Consider the following 14,763-nt stretch of genomic DNA (forward strand, 5'->3'; position numbering starts at 1 on the left):
GGCCGTGCAATCAAATAGCTCACCCACATATACTGTCTAAAATCGCAAAGAAAACTGAAGTACTATAGGGAGCAGATGCTCACAAGCAGGGAAGTAATGTCTTCAAGAGAGAATGATGGGAGTAAAGAAATAAGATCATTTCTGAAGATGCCATAACTGAATCTGTACAGTGAGGTACGAGCTGGCCTGTGACATTGCTGAAATTCCACTTCCAAGGTCAGGGTTGTATTGCATGTGTCGCCATTTCCAAAATCTGGAATCACCCATTTTTAAAATCCAGAAATCCCCAGCAAAGATCCCTTCACTAAGCAACCATTGTAAAAACCATTAAAATCAAACAGACATTCAGAATCTTAGTTACTATTCAGATTGGACGAGAAATGTATTCCTTTTTAGAGCAGAAAGGAATTTGCTGCAAGTGAAATCTACAGCTGACATATAGCCATAATGTTTTTCACCAACCAACCTCTATTCCTTCTGAGAAAATGAAAAAGGCTGTGAAGATCAGAAATAGTCCATTTACAAATCCAGCCAAAACTTCTGCTCGCACATATCTGCCAAAGGAAACAAAAAAGATGAAAGAAATGGATAATACCTTGCTACCACATGACCAGGAGCATGAACTGGTTTCTTCAAAATCGCTAAACACTATTGCTAAAAAATAACCAGAGTGTGATAATGCATTTTTCTCCAACTGCCCCATTTTGTAATTCTTCCCCATGCTGTCTACACACTGTTTGCACTGCCACAATCATAGCAATGCAATGTTGACCCTGAATTGTGTTTTAATTTCTAGTAATGTTTCCAATTTGTCTACTAAATGTAACCATTTCTTGACCCCAAACCTGGATGCATTGCACCAGCATATAATAATAATAGCATCAGGGACTTCCGGTGGCACCCTCGAGGAAGCAGGTCGCAGGTCGGATCGCTCCCGCCCGCGATGGGCAAACGGACCTGTTTTGCAGGATTTCTTCGGGACCTGGCGGCCTGAATCGGCGGAGGAGACGAAAAGAGGTTTTCCTCCCGGGGTATGGACAGTCGGACCAGAAGTGGAGCGGCGAAGTTCGAAGTAGGAGCAGCGGGGACCTCTGACCAGGCGGCGAAGCATGGCGGCCAGCAGGGAACAGGGAGCGGAGGCTCACTGGCCAAGGGAGCAGCAGATGGAGTTTTTCCAGAGCTGCTTCGCCGACTTGAAGAGGGACAGGTTGGACCCGATGAGGGCGGTGATGGATCGAATGGTCAAGGAGCAGGCGGTCCAAGAGAAGGCGCTCAGGGAGGTCGAGGTGAAGCTCTCCACCCAGGCGGACACAGTAACGGAGCTGGAGCATGAGGTAGAGGAGCTGAACGCCCGCCAGAGGAGGATGCAGGAGCAGCTTGAAGAGCTGGGGAACAGAGCCAGGAGGCAGAACCTGAGGATCGTGGGCCTCCCCAAGGACTGTGAGGGATCGGATGCAGGCGCATACGTGATGGGTATGCTCGAGGCGCTGATGGGACCGGAGGCCTTCCCTCGACCCCTGGAGTTGGATAGGGCGCATAGAGCCCCCGCAAGGAAGCCCAGGACGGTTGACCGACCGAGGCCCTTGGTGGTTCGCTTTCACCGGCTTGCCGACAGGGATCGGGTGCTGCGATGGGCCAAGGCGGAGAGGAGTAGCAGATGGGAGAACTGCGAGGTGCGCGTCTACCAGGACTTGGGAGCTGAGCTGGCCAAGAGGCGTGCAGGATTCATCAAGGTAAAGGCAACCCGCTTCAAAAAGCAGGTGAGATTTGGAATGCTGTATCCTGCGAAGCTTTGGGTGACGTTTGAGGAACTTCATTACTACTTCGAGACACCAGAACAGGTTTGGGCCTTTATTAGAGAGAGGAAGCTGGACTTGAACTAACGGACATTTGGTTTGTTTTTCAATGCTCTACAGTGGCGGCGGTATGTTAACCTAACTTGTTTTGACTAGGAATGGACTTTTATTAAAGGAAGAAGCTGGATTTGAACTAAAGGACTCTGGGCTCACAGAGCTGTTGTGTGGCAGCGGTCCGTTAAATTATTCTGCACTGTAATGTTTTATTTAAGATTGTATTCAGCCTGGACAGAGAACGGGGACTGGAGGGCGCACTGCTTAGGGCGAGTTTGGGAGCTTGCAACGGGGGGGGGGGGCTGCAAAGGGGGTCCCGTGCTTGGTACCTTTTGGCGGGAGACCGGGGCCTCTGATAGGGGGATGGGCTAGGGGCTGGGTAAGGGACTTGAAAGGACACAGGGAGATACAGTCAGGTTAATGGGTCTTTGGGGTGTGGGGGGAGGGCCCGAGCATTCGGGCGGGAGACAGCCAGGCGCTAAGGGCAGGGGTCAACGTAGTTAGCGTAGGTCGGGGGGCACCAGGGAGAGTAGGAGCAGAGAAGATTTAAGAGGGTAAGGAGGGGGGGGGGGGGAGATCAGAAATCCCCGGGGGAGATAGTCGCTTGCAGGGAATAGCATAGGAAACCGACAGCAGCAGCACCGGGGGGGGGGGGGCGGGGGGGTTTAGAGCCACAAGTGGGGCATGGGTAAATAGAGCTGGTTGGGGAAGTGCTTTATTATGTTTATTCTCTCCCACTGTTCGTTTTCAATATGTTAAGGCTTTTGTATATGGCCTTTTTTTCCTCTGTAAATGTTACAAATCTGTTTTAAATAAAAAATTTCAAAAAATAAAAATAAAAAATAATAGCATCAGACTGAAACCCCAAGCAAAATTCTCCTGTTAAAAAAAAAAGCAAAGAATCTGCCACATTGTCTTATTTGTGCTGTTCACAGAGCCCAAATGCCTTCAATTAGAACGGTAGCTGCAATTCAGGACATGCATCAGAGTGGTGAATACCTCATTTATATGTTTGGGGAAAAAAGAGAAACATGAAAAATAAAGTTAGAAGAAGACAAAGCAGCAACAACATTCAGCTGTCATTCAGCTGGAAAGATAGGATCAGAGAGGGGAAACAGAAGGGGGGTGGGTGGGAGGAAAATGTCAAAATCCTGTTTTGCTAGGGGCAGCACGGTGGCGCAGTGGGTTAGCCCTGCTGCCTCACGGTGCCAAGGTCCCAGGAACTACCCCGGCTCTGGGTCACTGCTCGGGTGTAGTTTGCACATTCTCCCGTGTTTGTGTGGGTTTCGCCCCCACCACCCAAAGATGTGCAGGCTAGGTGGATCGGCCACGCTAAATTGCCCCTTCATTGGAAAAAATGAATTGGGTACTCTAAATTTATAAATAAAGAGAAAGAAATCAACAGATCAATAGCTTTTGAAGAGATGCAAGGGAAGATCTTAAAATTTATTCAAGAGATTAAATTCAAGATAAAGATAGATAGTTATTAGAAGAATAAAGGAATAAAGGGTTATGGTGTTCATGTGGGAAAGTGGAGCTGAGTTCACAAAAGATCAGCCATGGACTCATTGATTGGCAGAGTAGGCTCGAAGGGCCAGATGGCCTACTCCTGCTCAGAGTTCTTATGTTCTTATCAAGGCAAACTTTGAGCTGGTTTATGGTCGATTCCATTAATAGGTAGCAGTTCAGCAACCATCCTAAAAGCCAGTCAATTGGAGAGAAGACAGGAGGAAGGCTTGACTGCCAAATGTGTAACTCTATTCAATTAAATATCAATACACCCTCCAACTCTTACCCGTAGGAAAAGGTATCATTTGACCTCCACCTGGAGATCACAGATGCTGCCAGTCCAGCCAGAAGAGCAGTACAGTCAAAGAACATGTGGAACGAGTCTGAAATAAGACCTAAACTAAAGCAGAACAGATAAAAGTCAACTCATTTCCAACAGAACTTTGAGTTAATACAATAAAATTCAAATTCCGTGATACAGGTCAGCCAGGGTCTCAGTGAATGGCTGAACAGGTTTGAAGGACAGAATGGCCTACTCATATGATTATATCATTGAATGGTGCCAGCACAGGAGGCCAATCGGCCCCCACCTTATCCATCTGTGCTGGCTCTTCGCAACAGCAACTCAATCAGTCCTTTCTCTGCCCATTCCTCATAGCCTTGCAAATTTTCCTCTTTGTAGATAATTATCCAATTTATTTTTGAAAGCCATGATTGAAACAGCCTCCACCACACTCTCATACAGTGCATTCTCGACCCTAATTACTTGGTGCTCAAAATGTTGATCTGCATGTTGCAGTCGGTTCTTTTGTCGATCACCATAAAATCAGCAGCTTCCGCCTGTTGCTGACCCTTCTTCCAAAGGGAACAGTTTCCGTCTATTTTGCATGATTTTAAAAACCTCAATCAAGGTATTCTCAAAGGAGAAACAGCCCAGCTTCTCTGATATAATCACCTAACTGATGCCCCTCATCCCTGGAACCACTCAAATTTTTCTGCAGCCTCTCTAAAGCCTTCTCAAAAGTTCCAAAGCAAGGGATAGCTCTGGGTTATTTCCTTTCCTTGAGAAAACACCTGTCTTCCTTCATTCAGGTTAGTCCCGAGGTCCAGAACGGTGAAAATGGGTGAAGAGTGAAATCTTCCAAATTAAAGTGAATAACCAAGAAGGTGTGGCACAAAATAAATATTCATCTGATATAACTTGTTTAACCCTTCCCACCAACTTCTCAAAGGACTACACACAATCTTGAGTATCAAAGTTACAGTGGTAAGAAAGAGAAACAGGAAGAAGATTAAGAACAAGTACGGCAGATGCTGGAAATATTCAACAGATCAGGTTTACACCCTTCGTTAAAACTTGCTCTCTCCACAGATGCTACTGGATCTATGCAACATTTTTAGTTAAGAGAAATATCACTGATCACTTATCAAGTATTCATGAAGATAAAAGAGCTGAACTAGGGGACAGCATGATGGATAAAGTGGAGACTGTCTGCAAAGAAACCCGTAGCAACACAATTACTAAGCAAGTTTCAAGAAATGTCATTCGAATGTACGTCAGCAAAGCCAACAGAACTTCAGAGTTAATAAAATTCACATTCAGTGGTACAGATCAACCACAATCAGCAAAGACAATCACTTCTATTTCCCCTTACAATTTTTTAACCCATCCTCAGCTCCTCTCATTGTGCTTGGTTTCCATCTCCCCCTTGGATACTCAGTTCTCCCAAATCTCCACTGCAAGCCTCCCACACGCTGCAACGTCTTCCAGTGCTGAGGGAGTATTTCACATTTGGAGGTCCCATCAGACCTCTCAAGTGGAGATAAGAGATCTCAAGGCACTATTTCGAAGAGGATCAGGTGACTTATCCCCATGTCCGAGCAAACATTTATTTTTCAATCAGTATTCTAAAACACAGATTACCTGGTCATTATCACATTGCTATTTGAGGGAGCTTGCAGCGTGTAAATAGGCAGCTGCATTTTCTACATTACAACAGTGTGACTATACTTCAAAAATGCTTCAGTAGCTGCAAAGTGTTTTGCGGTGTCCCATGTTATGAAAATCACAAATGGATGCAAGTCTTTCTTTTACTCTCATGCCAAGTTGGCCTCTTTCTCAGATAAGCCTACAACTTCCCCGAGTGCCACTCTCACCTGAAAGCCAGAGACACCTATAGTCACCTTCCTACTAGCAGCAAGTCCGAATGCCCCATCCTACACGCGTTCCCTCTATCCATCTCATCAACATCCTTCCTGCCTGCCCCAATCAGCCTGCCCAGCACCAACAGCAAATTGGCTATCACTGTACCTTTCGAAGTTTCCCTTTAATTGTCCATTCATTTGTGAGCAAGGCTCTTGGCTTTCACAAGCTCACTATGAATGACAGCACTTGCCAGACTTTAGCTGCTGTGGTGACTTCATAGCAGACAGCATCAAAAACACAGCCCGGTCTGTGTTCTACTCCTCCACATCTTCTTCCCCTTTGAACATCTGGTCTTGTTCCACTCCCTCACTTCATTGAAATCCCATCTATCTGAGCTTGACACTCAGTTTCTTAATGTAAGACCTTCATTAGTACAAAAGCCAAATATTGCAGAAGCTGGAAATATGAAATTTCATAAGTTCACAAGAAATACGAGCAGCAGCAAGCCATTCAGTCCCTTGAACCTACTCTGCCATTCAATAAGATCGGATTGTGGCTCTAACATCACTTTCCTTCCTGCCACAACCGGCAATTTGCTGATCTATAAAAATCTCAGCCTTGAATATATTCAATGACCCATCCTCCACTGCTCTCTGGAGAAGGGAAGAGAATTCCAAAGTCTAACAACCCTCCAAGAATGGCAATGTCACTGGACATGCAATCCAGAAACCCAGGCTAATGCTAAGGGGGCATGGGTTTAAATCCCACCTTGGTAGCTGGTGGGATTTAAGGGGCCTACACCGAGTACTGCTGAGTGAGGGAGTTTTGGGTTAATTTCTCTTGAAAGTAATTCAGCAATCAATTAAAAATTACTCGTTTAAGTTAAGAAAAGTTTATTCCAGCCTGAATCTAGGCTGTACAAGCACTCAAAGAGTAGCTGCAACTCGTTAGTTAGGTAGCTACCTTAAACTGGTTTTCAGAACTTGATTCATTTGTTTTAGAGAAAGCATAATAACACTGTTTCCTCAGTGCTGCTTGGTTTGCATTGAGGGCTGCTTTGATTGCACAGTGTCTCAAGCATGGAGTTTGGGGAGTGTTGGAGTTCGGTGGAGGGGAACTATTAATGAAATGTATTTTTCTCAGGGCGGCACGGTGGTGCAGTGGTTAGCACTGCTGTTTCACGGTACTGAGGTCCCAGGTTCGATCCAGGTTCCGTGTGGAGTTTGCACATTCTCTCAGTGTTTCCATGGGTTTCGCCCCCACAACCCAAAGTTGGGCAGGGTAGGTAGATTGGCCACGCTAAATTGCCCCTTAATTAGAAAAAATGAATTGGGCACGCTTATTAAAAAAAAATGAAATGTATACTTCTTAATTCAATTAACACAATACAGATGTCAGGACAGGCGAGGCGTTACAGCTGCATTATGTGGGAGTTCTTCGATACCACTGCAATCCATGGCAACCATGATCCCAATTTTCTACTTGACTTGAATTGTAAAATTGATGACAGAGGCAATTGTGTACTGAATTCCCACATCAGTGCATGGAGAGAAGGACTAGAAGTGCTCGAAAAGGCAGAAACAGAAAGACAGTGAAGACTTGGGCTGAAGCTGCAGCGGGAGACAGCATGGCGGAGGACCGGACCTCTGGTTTGTCGACCCAGCGGTCAACGGAGCAGCTGATGCAAGTTATTCAGGAAGGCTTTGCTAAGCAGAAACGGGACTGCTTGGACCAGATAAAAGAGTCGACTGAGCAGCTGGAGCTTAGATTGGACGTCCAAGATCGGGCGATCCAGAAAATAGAGAAGGCGCTGGCTGAGCAGGAGGAACATCAAACTGCGGTGGAGTTGGAGGTGGGGATGCTGAGACCAGCAGAAAAGGCTCCTGGAGAAGGTGGAGGACCTAGAGAATAGGTCCCGCCGGCAGAACCCGAGAATCGTTGGGCTCCCGGAGGGGTCCGAAGGAGCGGACGCTGGGGCATACATAGCAGGTATGTTTGATAAGCTGCTGGGGGAGGGGACATTCTCATGACCCTTGGAGGCGGACAGGGCTCACAGAGCACTCGAGAGGAAGCCTCGAATGGGAGACGACCCCCCCCCCCCCCCCCCCCCCGGGCAATGGTGGTGAGATTCCACAGATACTTGGAGAAGGAGCGCATTCTACAGTGGACCAAGCAGACACGGAGCTGTAAGTGGAACAACAGTATCCTGCGGGTTTACCAAGGCCTGAGTGTGGAGGTGGCCAGGAGAAGAGCAGGCTTCAAACAGATTAGGTTGATCCTTTTTAAGAAAAAGGTGAAGTTCGGACTGTTGTATCTGGCCCATCTCTGGGTCACACACGAGGAACTACACTTTTATTTCGAGTCGCCTGAGGACGCACTGGACTTCGCGAAAAAGAAAGGACTGGTGGTGGACTGTAAACTTTGAACTTTGCTGCAACGTTCTGGTTTTATTTTTTCTGCTTTTCTATTATTTTTTTTTATTACATTTCTTGTTTTTCGTTTTGTGCAAGCTGTTTGTAATGCCTTTTGCATTGATTTGGGACCAGCGGTAGACCCGAGTGAGTTAAGGTTTTCATTTGCACTGTTGGGGGATGGAGGTGTGCTTGTTCAGATCTTGGCGCTTTTCTGTCGGGCATTGTGTGGGGATTGTTTGATGTTGGAGTATGTTTGTATGAGTGGGAGGGAGGATGGGGAGGGAACAAAAGGTGGGAGATTATCCGGCACCAGGGATGAAGGCCACCAAGCTAGCTGGGCGGGAGAGCTAACGGAAGCGCAGTGGGGGGTGTGCATATGTTCGGTTTATTAAAGGGGTTGGGTTACGGAGTGTTGTTACTAGGGGGGGGGCGGTAAATGTTCTGCTGACAAGGGAGGGACTTGGGCTAAGGGACAGAGAGGAGGTTGGGGGCGGAGGCTGCCTGGGAGCAGACCGGTGGAGGCGCGGAGCATGGGCTGGAGGTGGACCGAAAAAAGGGGATGGCTGATCAGCGAGGGGGGGGGTATGAGCCCCCCCCAACTAGGCTGATCACCTGGAATGTTCGAGCTTTAAATGGGCAGGTCAAGAGGGCACAGGTGTTCGCATATCTTAGGGGACTGAAGGCAGACGTGGTAATGTTGCAGGAGACGCACCTTAAGAATAACTGACCAGATTAGATTGAGGAAAGGCTGGGTCAGTCAGGTCTTTCACTCGGGACTGGATTCAAAGACTCAAGGGGTTGCGATCCTGATCAATAAGCGGGTGGTGTTTGAAGCGGGTAGAATAGTCTCGGATGTGGGAGGTCGGTACATTATGGTCAGTGGGAAACTGGAGGGGGTGCAGGTGGTATTAGTAAATGTGTCTGTGCCAAATTAGGATGATGTGGAGTTTATAAAAAGGATGCTGGGGAAGATACCGGACCTGGACTCGCACAGGTTGGTCATGGGAAAGGACTTCAACACAGTTATTGACCCTGGTTTAGACAGGAAAAGCTCAAAAAAGGGCAGGGTGCCAGCAATGGCAAAGGAACTAAAAGGGTTCATGGAGCAAATTGTGGGGGGGGGGGGGGTCCATGGAGATTCAGGCAGCTGAGGGTAAAGGAGTTCTCCTTCTACTCACACGTGCATAAAGTGTACTCCCGGATTGATTTCTTTATTTTGAGCAGGGCCTTACTGGCAGGGGTGGTGGACACGGGGTACTCGACAATCACAATCTCAGACCATGCTCCGCACTGGGTTAATCTGCAGGTTAGTAAAGACAGGAACCAGTGCCCGCAATGGAGGTTAGATGTGGGACTTTTGGCTGACGAAGGGGTGTGCGAGCGGCTGAGGAAATGTATTCAGAACTACCTGCAGGTCAATGACACGGGGGAAATTTCAGCAGCGGTGGTCTGGGAAGCACTGAAGGCAGTGGTCAGGAGGGAGCTGATCTCGATACGGGCCCATAGGGAGGTGGAGGACAGGGCAGAGATCGACCGACTGGTAAAGGAGATACTACAGATCGATAGGGGGTATGCGGAGACCCCAGAGACAGGGCTTTTAAGGGAACGGCGGAGGCTACAGGTGGAGTTCGGCTCGTTAACCACAGGGTGGGTGGTGGAGCAGCTGAGAAAGGCGAGGGGGGCGATCTATGAGCATGGAGAGAAGGCCAGCAGAATGCTTGCACAACAGCTTAGAAAGAGGGAGGGAGGCAGCCAGGGAGATAGAGAAAGTAAATGACGGAGATGGGAACCTGATTAGAGATTCAGCAGGAGTGAATAAAGCGTTTAGGCATTTCTACAGTAGGCTGTACAGGTCGGTGTCATGATATGCAAACATGCACAATGATATACAGACAAGCAGCAAATGAACACAGAGAACAGGACATGACCAATGAGCAGGCAGGACACTCAGGGGTGGGACCTCACTATAAAAGGCATGAGGCACTCACACTCCGCCTCTTTCCATTGATGAACATCTACAGATTCTGCAGAGTGAGTCAGGGTGTATGTACAGTATTACACCTCCAGCACGTGGATACGAGCTAGTCTGGTTCAGTCAGACAGAGTACCACACTTAGGTTAGCAGAGTCGAACTCATTAAGAACTGTGCTATTAGTTCAATAAATCTGATTAAACTAACTTCAAAGTCTGGAGTATCTTTTGGTCAAAGCTGCATCCAGTGTTATCCCAGAGTACATAACACATCAGTCGGAACCCCCCACGAGGCTGGAGGGGATGAGGCACTTCTTGGAGGGGCTGAATTTCCCAAAGGTGGACGGGGAGCTGGTAGAAGGGCTCGGGGCACCGATCAAGTTGGAAGAGATAGTGGAGAGTCTGAAGGCCATGCAGGCGGGTAAAGCCCAGGGGCCGGACGGGCACCCAGTGGAGTTTTATAAAAAGTTCTCTGGGATATCGGGGTCGGTGTTGATGAGGATGTTCAATGAGGCAAGGGAAAGAGGGGTGCTGCCCCCGACGATGTCACAGACCATGATTTTGCTGATTCTGAAGCGGAACAAGAACCCGGAGCTGCACAGACATCCCTGTTGAATGTGGATGCCAAATTGCTGGCCAAATTTATGTCCTCCAGGTTTGAGGATCGTGTTCCGGACGTTATTGGAGAGGACCAGACAGGGTTTGGTAAGGGTAGGCAGTTGATGGGCAATGTAAGAAGGTTGTTAAATGTGATCATGATGCTCCCGGAAGGTAGGGAGGTGGAGGTAGTGATCGCAATGGATGCAGAAAAGGCTTTCGATCGGGTAGAATGAGATTATCTGTGGGAGGTACTGGGACGGTTCAGATTTGGGTGGGGCTTTATTGGCTGGGTCAGGTTGCTGTATCAGGCTCCTGTGGCAAGCGTACAGACAAATAGGACAACATTGGGCTATTTTAGACTGCACCGGAGGACGAGACAGGGGTGCCCCCTCTCCCCACTGTTGTTCGCGCTAGCTAAAGAGCCGTTGGCAATTGGTCTGAGTGTGGGGGTGGAGCACAGAGTCTTGCTCTATGCAGACGACCTGCGTCTGTATGTATCAGACCCAATAGAGGGAATGGAAGATATCATGAGGATTCTCGGGGAATTTGGCCGGTTTTCGGTGTACAAACTAAATATGGGGAAAAGTGAGATGTTTGCGATCCAGGCGAGGGGACAGGAGAGGCGATTGGGGAAGCTGCTGTTTAGATTAGTAGGGGGAAGCTTTAGGTACCTAGGCATTCAAGTGGCGCGGGAATAGGACTTGCTGCATAAATTAAATCTGGCCCGACTAGTGGACCAAATGAAGGACGATTTTCGGAGATACGACGCGCTTCCATAGTCACTGGCTGGGAGGGTGCAGACGGTGAAGGTGACGGTCCTCCCGAGATTCCGGTTTGTATTTCAGTGTGTCCCCATCTTTATTCCGCAGTCCTTTTTTAAACGAGTCAACAAAGTGATCGCTGGCTTCGTTTGGATTGGCAAGACCCTGCGATTAAAGAAGGTAATGCTTGAGCGGAGTCGGGGAGAGGGCAGGCTGGCGCTGCTAAATTTTAGTAACTATTACTGGATGGCGAATATAGCCATGATCAGGAAGTGGGTGGTGGGGGAGAGGTCGGCATGGGAGCGTATGGAGGTGACTTCATGCAACGGCACCAGTCTGGGGGCGTTGGTAACTGCACCTCTGCCGTTCCCGCCAGAATGGCGGCCCTGAGAGTCTGGGGGCAATGGAGGAGACATGTGGGAGCATTGGTCTGGTCCCCAATCTGTAATAATCACCAGTTTGCCCCGGGAAGTATGGATTGGGGATTCTGGATATGGTGGAGAGCAGGGATGAAAAATGAATGAAAATCGCTTGTCACATGTCAGCTTCAATGAAGTTACTGTGAAAAGACCCTAGTCGCCACATTCCGGCGCCTGTTCGGTGAGGCTGGTACGGGAATTGAACTGTGCTGCTGGCCTGCTTTAAAAGCCAGCGATTTAGCACAGTGTGCTAAACCACCACTTTCCGAGTTTGGGAGGAGAAGTTTGGGTTGGCGAGGGGAAACAAATTCAGGTATCTGCAGGTGCAGGACTTCTGACGTAGACAGGTGTCAACCTTCCCGCTCCTCCCACTAAGGGGGATTCAGGACAGGGTAGTTTCCAGAGGGTGGGTAGAAGGGAGCGTCTCTGACATTTACAAGGAACTTATGGAGTCAGAGAAGACGCAGACCGAGGAGCTGAAGCGCAAGTGGGAGGAGGAGCTGGGAGGAGAGATAGAGGATGGTCTATGGGCAGACGCGTTGAGTAGTCAACGTGTCCACAACATGTGCCAGGCTCAGCCTGATACAATTCAAGGTCGTTCATCGCGCTGACATGACAGTGGCCCAGATGAGCAGATTTTGGGGGTGGAAGACAGGTGTGCAAAGTGTGCGGGAGGACCAGCGAACCATGTCCACATGTTCTGGACATGTCTGACGTTTAGGGGATTTTGGTCGGAGTTTGCAGATGTCAAGTCCACGGTGTCAAAAACAAGGGTGGCACTGAGTCCAGAGGTGGCGATTTTCGGGGTATCGGAAGACCCGGGAATCCAGGAGGGGAAAGAGGCAGACGTTCTAGCCTTTGCTTCCCTGGTAGCCCGGAGACGGATACTATTAGCTTGGAGGGACTCAAAGTCCCCGAAGTTTGAGACCTGGCTATCGGACATGGCTAGCTTTCTCTGTTTGGAGAAAATCAAGTTCGCTTTGAGAGGGTCACTGTTAGGATTCGCCCGGAAGTGGCAACCGTTCGTCGACTTCTTCGAGGAAACTTAATCGTCAGCAGAAGGGAGGGTTAGAATAGGGGGTTAATAAAGGTGGCACCTGTAAGGGAGGAAGACAGCTTTTGCACCATGTTTATAGTTTCATGTACATTGTTTTTCTTGTTGTTACAATACCAAAAATGCCTCAATAAAATGTTTATTAAAAAAAAAAAGAGTGCAACTTGAGGAACTTTGGTGCAGAGTTAATGAGCTGGAGGTTCAGCTACAAGCATTGCAACTCATCAGAGAGGTGGAAAAGTTACCTGGACACTATGGGACATAGCTTCCACCTACAGAATGTCAGTCCGTACCAATTTACCGGATCTAAAATATTTTTTATAAAATTTTATTAAAGATTTTACATGTAAAATAAATTGGGTGTAACTCAGTACAACATAGCAAAAACACAACCATACATATGCACCTCACCCATAAAAGAAAATAAAAATAAAACCCAATACCTCTCCCCAGCAACTGACTGTGACTAATTCCTTAAAGTAGGCTATGGCTGCCACCTCAGACAGAACCCCTCAACCGACCCCCGGATGGTGTGCTTGACCGTCTCCAGATACAAGTATTCCATCAGGTCACCCAATCACACCAAGGCGCTGGGCAGAGAAGACCTCCTCTCCAGCTGAACCCACCTGCGGGCAATCCATGAGGCGAAGGTGAGGACTGTTTGCAGACTCAGTGAGTCTGAGACCCTGAAAATGGCCACCAAACGTCAAGGCTCCAGATCATTATTCAGAATCGCTGACATGGTGCTAAAGAAGACAACGTAAAAAAGGTTACCAGTTTGGGACACGACCAGAACATGAGCGTGATTGGCCAGCCCCCCCGGGGCACTGCTCACACCTGTCCTCCACCCCCGGAGAGCCGTAGCTCATCTGAACCTTGGTCAGATGAGCCGTTTGCACTATCTTCAGCTGCAACAGGCCAAGCTGTGCACACGAAGACGTAGACTTTGAACTAAGAAGGGCCTCACTCCACACTTCATTATCCACGAAAGCAAATATGAGAGGGGGCATTGGACACCCCAGTCTTGTTCCCCCTGTTCAATAAGTACCTCGGGCTCAAGGCATTGGTACTGACACTAGCCGTGGAAGCCCTATACAGTAAACGCACCCATGAAATAAACTTTGGCCTTGAGCAAACCTCTCTAGGACTTCAAAAAGGTACCTCCACTCCACCCCATCAAATGCTTTCTCAGCATTCAAAGACACAATCACCTCCGGCTCGGGGCCCAGCGGCGGGGGAGAACACAATATTCAACAACCGCCAAATATTGACCGACATTTGCCGACCCTTAACAAAGCCTGTCTGGCACTTGATGGCAGTTCTAGAGCGGTTTGGAATTAGACCCAGATTTGTGGACTGGGTAAAGCTATTATATAAGGAGCCGAGGGCCAGTGTCCACACAAATAACATCAGCTCAGAATACTGTCCTCTCCACCGTGGGACTAGGCAGGAATGTCCTTTGGCCCCCCTGCTGTTTGCACTCGCGATTGAGCCATTGGCCATCGCATTAAGATGTTTGGGGGGTATGGAAAGGGATAGTGCGGGCGGGGATAGAGCACAGGGTGTCCTTATATGCCGATGACTTGTTATTATATGTGTCGGAACAGAGTGTGTCAAAAGGGGGAATACTGGAGCTGCTTCGGGTGTTTGGATCTTTCTTGGGGTACAAATTAAATTTAGACAAGAGTGAATATTTTGTGGTGTCTCGGTCAGGGGTGAGGGCGCTGCCATTCCATAAGGCGGGGACTCACTTTAGATACCTGGTGGTACAGGTTGCTCGTGATTGGGAGGGGGGGGGGGGCTCCGTAGTTACAACATTTCTAGTTTTGTGGAGAGGGTGAAAGCTGATCTGGCAAGGTGGGATTTCTCTCCCTCTGTCACTGGCGGGTCGGGTACAGGTAGTTAAAATGAATGTGCGTCGCAATTCCGGTTTATTTTTCAATGCCTGACGATTTTCCTGCCAAAGGCATTGTTTAGAGAGATTGAAGGGATGATTACCTCGTTCATATGGGGAGGGAAGGTGGCCAGAATTAAAAAGG

At 48.4% G+C, this 14,763-nt stretch overlaps 1 protein-coding gene across 3 annotated transcripts in view; it reads right to left on the minus strand.

Moving 5' to 3' along the window:
- Nucleotides 1–14,763, minus strand: part of slc30a7 (solute carrier family 30 member 7) — a 100,744-nt gene that overhangs the window by 61,353 nt on the left and 24,628 nt on the right. For 2 of the 3 annotated variants that reach the window (XM_072511366.1, XM_072511368.1), the window contains exons 3-4: nt 3,646–3,759; nt 467–554 (exon numbers count right to left, since the gene is read on the minus strand). In XM_072511366.1, the coding sequence (XP_072367467.1) occupies nt 467–554; nt 3,646–3,759 (202 nt within the window). The remainder of the gene's footprint in view (nt 1–466; nt 555–3,645; nt 3,760–14,763) is intronic. The other variant, XM_072511369.1, reaches the window with a different exon arrangement.

The sequence above is a fragment of the Scyliorhinus torazame genome, chromosome 7 (assembly GCF_047496885.1).
Source record: "Scyliorhinus torazame isolate Kashiwa2021f chromosome 7, sScyTor2.1, whole genome shotgun sequence".
Taxonomy (NCBI): domain Eukaryota; kingdom Metazoa; phylum Chordata; class Chondrichthyes; order Carcharhiniformes; family Scyliorhinidae; genus Scyliorhinus; species Scyliorhinus torazame.